Source organism: Myotis davidii, unplaced genomic scaffold (genome assembly GCF_000327345.1).
Source record: "Myotis davidii unplaced genomic scaffold, ASM32734v1 scaffold1128, whole genome shotgun sequence".
In the NCBI taxonomy this organism is placed as follows: Eukaryota; Metazoa; Chordata; class Mammalia; order Chiroptera; family Vespertilionidae; genus Myotis; species Myotis davidii.
The window spans coordinates 122,439-133,879 of NW_006299271.1; the positions used below are offsets into that span (position 1 = coordinate 122,439).

General features: G+C 36.7%; 1 protein-coding gene across 1 annotated transcript in view; it reads left to right on the top strand.

Moving 5' to 3' along the window:
* Nucleotides 1-6,763, top strand: part of LOC107184837 (membrane cofactor protein-like) — a 36,346-nt gene extending 29,583 nt beyond the window's left edge. Inside the window, exons 9-11 of the mRNA XM_015571187.1 lie at nucleotides 1,475-1,560; nucleotides 2,365-2,562; nucleotides 6,507-6,763. Coding sequence (XP_015426673.1) covers nucleotides 1,475-1,560; nucleotides 2,365-2,562; nucleotides 6,507-6,763 — 541 coding nt within the window. The remainder of the gene's footprint in view (nucleotides 1-1,474; nucleotides 1,561-2,364; nucleotides 2,563-6,506) is intronic.
* Nucleotides 6,764-11,441: the final 4,678 nt, after the last annotated feature.

Here is an 11,441-nt window from a genome sequence, read left to right on the forward strand (position 1 = left end):
AATATAATAGAATCAAGGACATAGAAAGGGAGTGGACTGACAATTCTTGGGGGGAAGGAGGTGTGGGGGTGCGGGAAGAGACTGGACAAAAATCGTACACCTATGGATTAGGACAGTGGGTAGGGGGGTAAGGGCAGAAGGTGGGGTGGGAACCGGGTGGAGGGGAGCTATGGGGGGGGAAAAAAGAGGAACAACTGTAATAATCAGAACAATAAAAGATTTAATTTTTTTTAAAAAAAGAAGAAGAAATGGCAGGAACTAATGAAATGTGTGTTGAAACTTTGAATGAACTTCCAGAGGTACTTCAGATTCGTGTTAATATAAGAGCTAGTAGTGTAGCTGTTTTTCAATAAGGGCCAGCTGACCACCAGATTTCACTGCATCCTGCTTCCACAGGAACTTTTCAGACTGTCCAGCAAACTGGCCCAAAGCAGCAAACACTTCTTCCTCCCATCTATGCATCTACCCCAGAACTAGCCCTACTTTCCCTTCTTCTGCCCCCTTATCTATAACAATGTGAATTCCTTCAAAATAACATATATTTCTACTCAAAGCTGTAAAAGAACCCCATTAAACCAGGATGGCGGAAATGCTTGCCTTCATCTCCCTGCTGCTGCTGGTTTAGACTGCATGTCCCAGACCTGGCTCTTCTTACATGGCTAGTCAGTAAACCTGTTCCTTCAGGAAAACTTCAATCTGCGAAGGTTTTGTTTCACAACTTTATTCCGTGTGGTCAGAGAAGAGACATTGTATGATATCTAGTCTTTTTAAAACCTATTAATTAGTTAATATTAAATTGTGGCTCATCATATGGTCTATTGTGGAAGATGTCCCATGTGCACTTAGGAGAATGTGTATTTTGTTCTGTGGTGCTCTGTCTGTGAGGTCTAGTTAATTGTGTTCTGGAAGTCCTCTATTTTCAGTCTTATTTTCAGTATAGTTGTTGTGAGTAGGATATTGGAGTCTCCAACTATTACTGAAGAAATGCCTGTTGCATAGAAATGTGTATTTCTCACTACAGTTGTCAGGCAAGACAGGTTTATTTAGGCACTTTGCTCTAGGCCAGCGGTTCTCAACCTGTGGGTCCCGACCCCTTTGGCGGTCGAATGACCCTTTCACAGGGTTTGCCTAAGACCATCCTGCATTCCAGATATTCACATTACGATTCATAACAGTAGCAACATTACAGTTATGAAGTAGCAACGCAAATAATTTTATGGTTGGGTCACAACATGAGGAACTGTAAAGGGCCAGAAGGTTGAGATCCACTGCTCTAGGCTAATGTGTGTTCATATGAAGAATCTCTCCATTTCATTAAATTTTAGATTTAGTTAACACATTCAATACCTGTCACTTCAGAAACTTCTCCCTGAAGCTACTGTAGTGCAGAAAAAAATCATATAAAAACTTCTTCATTATTATGTGTTCCTGTTAAGTGATAAAGAAAACAATTATCATATCTTTTCTCATTTAGTTATTACTTACTTGGACCAAAAATTATATATTGTGAACTCTCTGGAAATAATGTGGAATGGAGTGATAATCTACCACATTGTGAAAGTAAGTACATTCTCTCTTTAGATTTTACAGCAGCAGTTCTCAAACTTTATGGCCTGGGGACCCCATCATGCTTTACAATTAAGACCCCACAGGGATTTTATGCAAATGGGTCAGTGCTATTGATCTTCTTTATACTGAGATTAAAGCAGAGAAGTGTTTAAATAATCATTTGTTAATTCATTTTTAAGAACAATAATCTCAATACTTGTTAATAAATGCAGCATATTTTTGTCCTAAGATCAAACATTTCCAAAACAGTGGGAAGGGTGTCATTGCTTTATGTTTTTCTAATCTCTTCAGTATCTGGCTTAAAGGAAGAGCTCCACATTCATCCTGCGGCTCATCAGACAGTCTCAGGCCATTGGAAAATGTCCCTGTCCACTCTAAGGGTGACAGTGAGAAAAGACAAAATCGTGGCATACCTGAGAACCACTGATTCAGGAATAGTTGTAGCATTTCTCAACTAGCACTGAGTTTTCCTAAGTCATAAGTTTATTTTCTCATTAAATTGCCAGCATCTCTTATGATTAGAAAAAACAGCATGGCCTTACAGATATCACAAGTCTTTCTACAGGTATCTTCTATGAGTACTTAAGAAAATGGGTTTTATTCTAAAATTTCATTTCTCTATTGATGGCTGGAATTGGGATAATAACATTTTTTAATAGAAACTTTTTTTCAAATGGGTATTGAATTTGCAAATCGATGTAGAAATCATATGTTAATGAACTTATTGAAAGCATAATGCTATCTTAATCTTTTACTTTTTATTGTGTTTTTCTGTCCTCTTTCTCTCTTTTTAAGAGGTTTTGTGTAAACCACCTCCAAAAATACCAAATGGAGAATTCACCAATAGCCACAAGGTTTCATTTGAATATAATGAAATAGTAACTTACCGTTGTAAGCCTTCCGGTGGACCAGATGAATATTCCCTTGTTGGAGAGAGCAGGCTTGTTTGTATTGGGCAGGACCAATGGAGTAGTAACCCTCCTGAGTGTAAAGGTAATAATCTTTCCATTTCTTTCCCTCTCAATTATAAGTGTTGTGGAAGCTTTTACCAACTTTTAAATACCTTGGCCAACAAGTAAAAACAAAACAAAAACAGCCATATGTGCTTTGAATTTGTTTCTAATCTAATTTTATGTATCAAATAGAATAAAAAACAATTCTACTTGTAGAGTTTCCCACTCTTCACCCCCATGTTCTTGGCATTCGCTGTTTATGCATTATTAATCCTGTTTATATTGTTAATAGCTATGTATATGCATGAGTTAAATTTTTTGGCTTAAAAGCATCAAAAAACACACTACTTTCAAGAAAATTTTTTAAAATTTTGTTTTGTTGCTTAAAGTATTACAAAGAATAGTACATATGTCTCCTTTTTTTTCCCCCCCTTGACCTTGACCGAAAAAAAAGTTTTAAATAATACAAGAAGTATGACAGTTCTGGCTCAACTAAATGGTAGAATAAATTGTAAAAGACTAACCCTGTCACCAATAAGACTGATAAAGTCCAGGCAAAACATGCAGGCATATCTTTTTTAATTGTGCTTTGCTTTATTGCACTTCACACACACACACACACACACACACACACACACACATACACATATTTACAAATTGAATACTGGAACCAGCAAAACAACTGTAACCTGCTTTACTTCCATACTCACCTATTGCTGTAGTCTGAAACAAACCTGAAATATATCAGAGGTTTACCTATACTTAAAAAACAAGACCTTGCCTAACCGGTTTGGCTCACTGGATAGAGCATCGGCCTGCAGACCGAAGGGTCCCAGGTTCAATTTCGGTCAAGGGCACGAACCTAGGTCAGAGGTTTACCTATACTTAAAAAACAAGACCTAAGACATTTGAGCATGACCAAAAGCAGGACACACTGGGAGGTATTTGACACTTGAACAAAATTAACCACTGAAAAGCAGTAAAATATGTCTTCTTTTCACATGCATATGCAACATTTCTTAGTACCATATACTAGGCAATGTGTTTAAAAGTTTATTTTATTTCAAAAATTAAAGTTATTTACAGGACAGTATCTTTACAATGGAATGAATGTAGAAATAGAAGTAAAGATATCTGTAAAATCCCTAAATATTTAAAAATTATGAAGACATTTCTAACTAACCATGAATAAAAGAAGGAGTCACAAGGGAAATTATAATGTATGTTGAATTGAATGAAAATGAAAATATAATATATTGAAATATCAAAGTTTGTGGAATATAGCAAAAGCATTGCTTAGAAGAATATTCATAGCAACTACATATATTGGAACAAGAGAAAAGTTTCAGCTCAAGAATCTAAGGTTTCACTTTAAGGAATTAAAAAGGAAGAGCAAGTTGAATACAGAACAAGGAAACAGAAATAATAAAGATAGAAATCAATAAAATTGAAAAAATATAGAATTATTGAAGCCAACACCTTGTTCTTGGGGAGGATCAATAAAATGAATAAAGCTATAACCAGTCTGACAAAAAAGTAGATGACACAAATGACCAACATCAAGAATGGGAAAGAGGGCTTGACTGCTTTGGTTTAGTGGTTAGAGCATCAACCCAAGTGCTGAAGGGTCTATGGTTCAATTCCTGATCAAGGGCATATACTTTGGTTGCAGGTTTGATCTCCCACCTGGTTGGGGCACCTGCTGGAGGCAACCAATAGATGCATCATTGTCCCATCAATGTTTCTCTAACCCTCTCTTCCCCCTCCTCCTTCCCTTTCACTCTCTCTAAAAACCAATTTAAAAAATATCCTCGGGTGAATATTAAAAAAAAATTTTTTTTTAAAGAGAACATCACTAAATATCCTGCAGACATTTAAACAACAATAAGCGAATAACATGTCCAACTTTATGCCAAGAAATTTGACACTTAAACCTCACAAAGAGAACTGCAGGCCTCAGCCATCACTAGTTTGTTTTTGTTTTTTTAAATATATTTTATTGATTTTCAAGAGGAAGGGAGAGGGAGAGAGAGATAGAAATATCAATGATGAGAGAGAATCATTGATTGGCTGCCTCCTGCGTGCCCCCTACTGGGTATTGAGCCCGCAACCCAGCATGTGCCCTTGGCCGGAATCGAACCTGGGACCCTTCAGTCCGCAGACCGACGCTCTATCCATTGAGCCAAACCAGCTAGGGCCATCACTAGTTTTGCACCAACATTTAAGTATTCACAATAGCAGCTCTGCACAAACTCTCCAAGTCAATACAACAGGAGGGAATACTTCTCACCTCATCCAATGAAGACAGAATTACCCTGATACCAACACCAGATAAAATGTAGAAATAGGCACACAAATTGTAGGAAAATGAAAAACAATATCCACTGTGAACATAGACCCAAAACTGTCAGCGACGGTCAAGGTCACCTCTGCCCTGAGATAGCCTCTGGCCAGAGACAGCACTCTGGTCTTGCAGGGATGAATTCAAATAAGAGACAACAAATAGCAGCAAAAGCAGGGGAGAATTTACCTGGTATTTGGGAGTTCGGGGGACTTATACCCCTAGGCTGGAATGCCCCTAGCAAGGAGCAAGTCACCCCCTCCTCATGACTCAAGAAAATATATCTTCAAACATAACACCAGAGTGAAGGTGCATTATGGGCCCTATGCATCGCTCAGATTTAATCTCAGAAGGTGTTTTCTTGTATGTACTGCCCAGCCCAGTGTTTTGTTTTGTTTTGTTGCTGATTTTCCAGTTTCTGTAAAATGCATGGCTGGATCCTGAAATCAATCTGGAGCAGTGGTTCTCAACCTTCCTAATGCCGCAACCCCTTAATGCAGTTCCTCATGTTGTGGTGACCCCGAATTTCATTGTTACAAATTGAACATAATTAAAGCATAGTGATTAATCACAAAAACAATATGTAATTATATATGTGTTTTTCCGATGGTCTTAGGCGACCCCTGTGAAAGGGTCGTTCTACCCCCAAAGGGGCCGCGACCCACAGATTGAGAACCACTGATCTAGAGGGTCCTGCCCAGCACTTTGCTTTGTAAGAAGTAGAACAGAATGGGAAGTACCGGAGTACATGGGTACCAAGACTAACTATGAAGCTTTAACTTCATCTCAGACCTGGGAGATGACAATATAAAATGTGGGGTTTGATCTCTGCATTCCAGTCCAAAATATTTAGAAAACGCAGCCCTACATTCACTGGCCTTTCTACCTCTTGCACATCCCAGTTCTTGCATGTTGGTGATACCTGATAACGTTCTCTCTGCATATGTTTGCATGGCTAGCTTCTTTTCAGCTTTTTACCTTTGAGCTCAACTATTACCTTATTACAAGAGCCTTCCCTGCCTTTCTGGAAGGTCAGGGTACTAAGTCAGTGTCAACATGAAACTTAAAAAAAAAATTTTTTTTTTTAATTCCTAGAGCTAAAGAGCATCAAAAGTTGCTTTTAAACTTTCCTGAAAATTGTATGTGGTAATCAGACCTTTCTCAGAACTTGTCAGTAAGGGAAAAACAATCATCTATAATGACAGTTTGTTCCAGGTGGGAAAGGTTGTTAGATGTCTCTAGATCTGTTCACCTGAAATTGAAATGCACAAATAGGCCCAGCTGGGTGGCTCAGTGGCTGAGCATTGACGTATAAACCGGGAAGTCATGGTTCCATTCTGGGTCTGGGTACATGCCTGGGTTTTGAGCTTGATCCCCAGTAGTGGGTGTGCAAGAGGCAGCTGGTCAATGTTTCCCTCTCATGGATGTTTTTCTATGTCTCTCTCCCATGCTCCCTCTGTAAAAATAATTAATTAATTAAAACACTTATTTTAATACACAAATAAAGTATTTTTTATTTAATTAACATTCTGCCTTCCGCTCCTTGCCTGTTTGTCCCCAGGGGACGTTACTAATTTGCACTAGTTTTTCTTTCCCCTATTGAAACAGCTTTCCATTAATTCTGGGATTTCTTCATTTTTCAGTGGTCAAATGTACCTTTCCAAATGTCCCGAATGGAAGAGTGGTGTCCGGATTTGGGAAAAAATATCTGTACAAAGCAGAGGTTAAATTCGAATGCCTTGCAGGGTTTTACCTTGAAGGCAGCAGCACTATTGTCTGTGGAGCCGACAATACTTGGAAGCCTAAGATCCCAACATGTATTAAAGGTGCAAAGGGGTCTTTTTGTCTCTTTTGTTTAGATTTTATTTCTTTGACATTAAATAGCAATGATATGGAATAATTGAAAAGAAACAGTTTTGTTAAATTAACTCCATCTCATATTCATTTCCATGACAGAGGTATGACATCAAATGTATTGTTTTCGTAGGGTCTTAGCACATTATGTATTATCACACAGGTGTCTCAATTTCTGGCATTTCTTGTGTGTAAAAATGTATAGCAACCATTTTTCAGAGTCAATTGAAGCATGGGAATTTCTGCCTAAAAAAGAATCTAAAGTCTTTTTCATATAATTCCTAATTCCTATAAATTTAAAAATGCAATAATTTCAAAGTGATTAATCTCATTGTTGTTGTTGTTGTTGTTTTTTTTCAGGGGCACCACCACCTCCCAGTACAAAACCCACAACTTCCAGTTCCACAGGTTTAATAACTTTCTGCTTATATTAATACCTTGCGATTTCTTTTTTCCAATTCTTTAACTACCTGGTGATGTACATTCATTCACCATTTTTAGTAATGAAAGGAGGAAAAACATATTTACAGCCATTCTAGTTGGTATACTTCGTGATCATAAAACTATCTGCCACGGTCTGCAGACATTGGAACCAGCTTGGGCATGTTATGTAAACCTTAAAAGTGTTTACTAATATATAAGATGATTGAATGCCTTCCTCACTGGTCGATAGTCGAGTTAAACTGGGATGTACTCATATTTAAAGCAGTTAGCACAAGGCCTGGCATTTAGGAAGCTCTCAAAGGAAACTTACTTATGACTTACAGCATCATTCCAATTAATGTCAGCGCAAAGGAGAGTCCGTGGCTTTTGTTCTTAATACATATGTTTTCTGTGTCATCAACTTAGCCATTTTATTATTTGTAAAACGATCTGTTGACACCTTTACAAGGTGTCCTTGTGACCTAGGATGATGTTGTATTTCCCGGACTACACCCGGTTTCATTTGTTTCAGGACCTGGGAAATGTCTGCTGTCTCTAGAACAACCACCCTACCTTTTACTGCCTCCTAGAACTATTCTTTTTCTCTTTACTGGGCATTTTTATTTGGCAATAGAGGCAAATTTCATAGCAACGGAAAGGCAGGAGAAGTCCTTAATTATTGAAATGAAATGGAGGACTTCTTGTATGGACTGCTGGTCAACGGCTCTCCTAGACTTAGGACATTATTTTGATATGACGGAAGAAATTGTCTTCCTGATTGTAGTGCTGCTATCTCTGGCTTCTCTTTGTTTTCAGCAGAAACAAGAGACAGGAGAAACACAGTAGTCATCACTTATCTACGGCTTCACTTTCTGTGGTTTCAGTTACCCACAACCGTGGTCTGAAAAGATTAAATGGGAATTCCAGGAATAAGTCATTCATAACTTTTAAATTACGTGCCATTCTGAATAGCATGATGAAATGTCACTCTGTCCCACTATTTCTCACCCAGGCTGAGAATCATCCCTTGGTTCAGTGTCTTCACCTCACTTTTTCTCATCACGTAGGCATTGTATCATCTCACATCATCACTAGAAGGGACAACGCAGTGCAATAACATATTTTGAGAGGGAGACAACACATTCACATTATTTTTATTATAGGATATTGTTATAATTGTTCCATTTTATTAGTAGTTGTTGTTAGTCTCTTACCTTGCCTAATTTATAAATTAAACTTTATTATAGATATACATATAACATACATAGAGGTCAGTATTATCCAGGTTTCCAGGCATCAGTGGGGGTCTTGTAATGTACCCCATGTAGACAAGTAGGGAACTATTGTAGTGGAAGAGCTTTAGCCTGGGCAGAGCTCACACAAGGTCCTAATTTGGCTCAACTGATTCCAATAACATCATTTCTGTGGGCTTATTTTCCTATTAAACATGAGGGTGTTGAACTGGAGAAAATTTCAATTACTGGCTTCTAATGTGTTTGTATATTTCCTGTTGTCCTAATCATTTAAAAAGATTGTGAGGAATTATGCATGTTAACATGTTAAAAATTAGAACATCTTTTTAGAATCCTCCTGTACCTGGAACCTGGTAGCTTACTTGAGCGTTACAAGGTTGTGAGGGAAAGATATTGTTTTTGGCGGACTGATACATTAAGGTTGCACGTGAATTTTATACTCATCAGCCCATCCGTGTTTGCTCACATGGTCCTAGTCAGTATATGCACTGTGGTATGCTGTGTTTGTTGATATGTTCTTTTAAAAGACTTGGCCATAAGTATTTCAGAACGGATTTATAAAACAGTAATACTGGTTAGTGTTTCAAAGAAGTGAAGATTGTGAGGAAATGTTTATAAAGAAGATAAACTACAGGGCTCTTTTCTTAAATATCAAAAATCAGAATTCCTCATGGGACTACCATTTTATATAATTGGAGAAAAATATATAAAAAGGATCAGTAGCAACATGTAATAATGATAAGGTAGATTGAGGATAATTGTTCTAATATGAAAAAATACTAAGTGAAAAGCAAAGGGATAAGAATTCTGTGGTCTGATACTAATTGGATGTAACTTTTTAAAGATACATATGTTTATTTTTAATGTATTATTTTTATGATTTTTATTAATTTCTAGGATGTGCATTCTAAAATACAAAGCTATAGTGAGTATTCTTATGCAAAATCCATATGTACTTAGATCTATATGTATTTAGGTAACTTCCCAGAAGTAAAATTATAAAGATAGGAAAGTATGTGTATTTTTCATCTAGAGAAATAATCTCTTTTAAAAAATCAAAAATCAAATTAAATCCTGATTTTTGTATAAATAAAGCTGGTGAATGTAATCAAATTTATTTTTCCAGGTGTCAAGCCTACTGTTTCAACCACATCTACTAGTACAACTGCAAAAAAAACAGGTTCAGTAACTCTTTATTCTACTTACATTATTAAGAACTTAATAAGGTGATGAGCAAAAAATAATGTTATGTGTTCATTTGCATTTCTTTAATCCTATATAATAAAAGCCTAATATGCTAAGTGTCCAGTCATCCGGTCCTCTGTTCAACTAATCAGAGCATAATATGCTAATGATATGCTAAGGTTGCTCAATTGCTTGCTATGACATGCACTGACCACCGGGAGGCAGACAGTTGACTGGTAGTTTAGCTTGCTGCTGGGGTCCCGCTGATAAGGACTGAGCAGGATGGGCCAGACATGCCCTGGAACCCTTCCACAGTCCCTCCCTGGCTGGTCAACCTCCTGTGTCCCTCCGCCCCAGTGCACGAATTTCATACACCAGGCCTCTAGTTATAAATAAAGCTGAACTTTTTTTGGCCCACATTGATTTATTCATGTTCTTTGCTCATTTTTCTATTAGGTTTCTAAAATTTCTTTGTTCATTTGTCAGAACTCATTGTAAATTAATGCCCTTATAACATGAAGTGACCATTTTTCTAGTTCTTCTTTCCTTTGTCTTATTCTTACTAATCAGTCTTCTTTTAAGATTTTATACGGTTAGATGTAGATTACATTTTATAACTTTTAATTATATAAGTAGTATATAAATATAAATTTGTAAAATTTCAAATATTACAAAAAAGTATACGGAGTAAAAGATTGGTCTCCTGTTTCTCTATTTCATTTCCTAAAGTAATCATTTAATCATTTAATAGTCTTTTTTAATCAGTTTATGTACATTGCTATCCTTATATGCATAAATATACATACTTTAGTGTGTTTTTTTTGTTGTTGAACGGAATTGGAATCATGCTATTCATTTTTTTTTAAAAAAAACACATTATAATTTACTGTCAGTTGGGGTTGTATTTGAATTTATTCCTATGCTTTTAGTGGTGACTTTAATATATACCATATTTATTTAACTATTATCTTATCAGTGGTCATTTATATATGCAGAAGTTTTACATTAACAGGAAGTTGGATGCATGAATGTTTTCCTCCATTAGGTATTGTAGGTACCTCATAGACGTAGAATCACTTCTGGATGATTTCACTTCGTAAAATGTGTTCTGGCTTATTTCACTTAGCGTAACAGTTTCAGGTTTCATCTATCTTCTAGCATGTACCAGAACCTTATTCCTTTTTATGATTGAGTAATGTCCCATTGTCTGCAGTTACCACCTTTATTTTTTTTATCCATTCAGTTGGGTTTGTTTCCAACTTTGGCCATTCTGAATATGCTTCTCTGATAATTGGCATTTGAGTAACTGTTTGAGGCCTGTTTTCAACTTTTTTTGGGGGGTGGGAGAGGTATATACCCAGGAGTAGAGCTGCTGGGTTATGTGTTTACTTTTTGAGGAGCACCCATACTGTCTTCCACAGCAGCTGCACCACTTTAGATTCCCACCAGTGACGCACGAAGGTTCCAATTTATCCACCTCTTTACCAATAAATGTTATTTTGTGTGTTTTTTTAATGAGTTTTATAGTTGTAGCTCTTATATTTAGTTCTTTGATCCACTTTGTGTTCATTTTTGTATATGATGTAAGATAAGGATCCACCTTCATTCTTTTATATGTAGATATCCAGATTTCCAAGAACCATTGGAAATTGGTTGCCATTCCCCAATTAAATGTTCTGAGCACCCTTCCCTACAATCTTTTGACCATATATGCACATGTTTATCTGTGGGCTCTGTATTCTATCCCATAGGTCTCTCTGTATTTATGTCTGCACCACAGACATAAAGTATTATAGCTTTTGATTATTATAGCTTTTGAGTAAGTTTTAAAATCAGAAAATGAGAGTTCTCTCAACTTTTCCA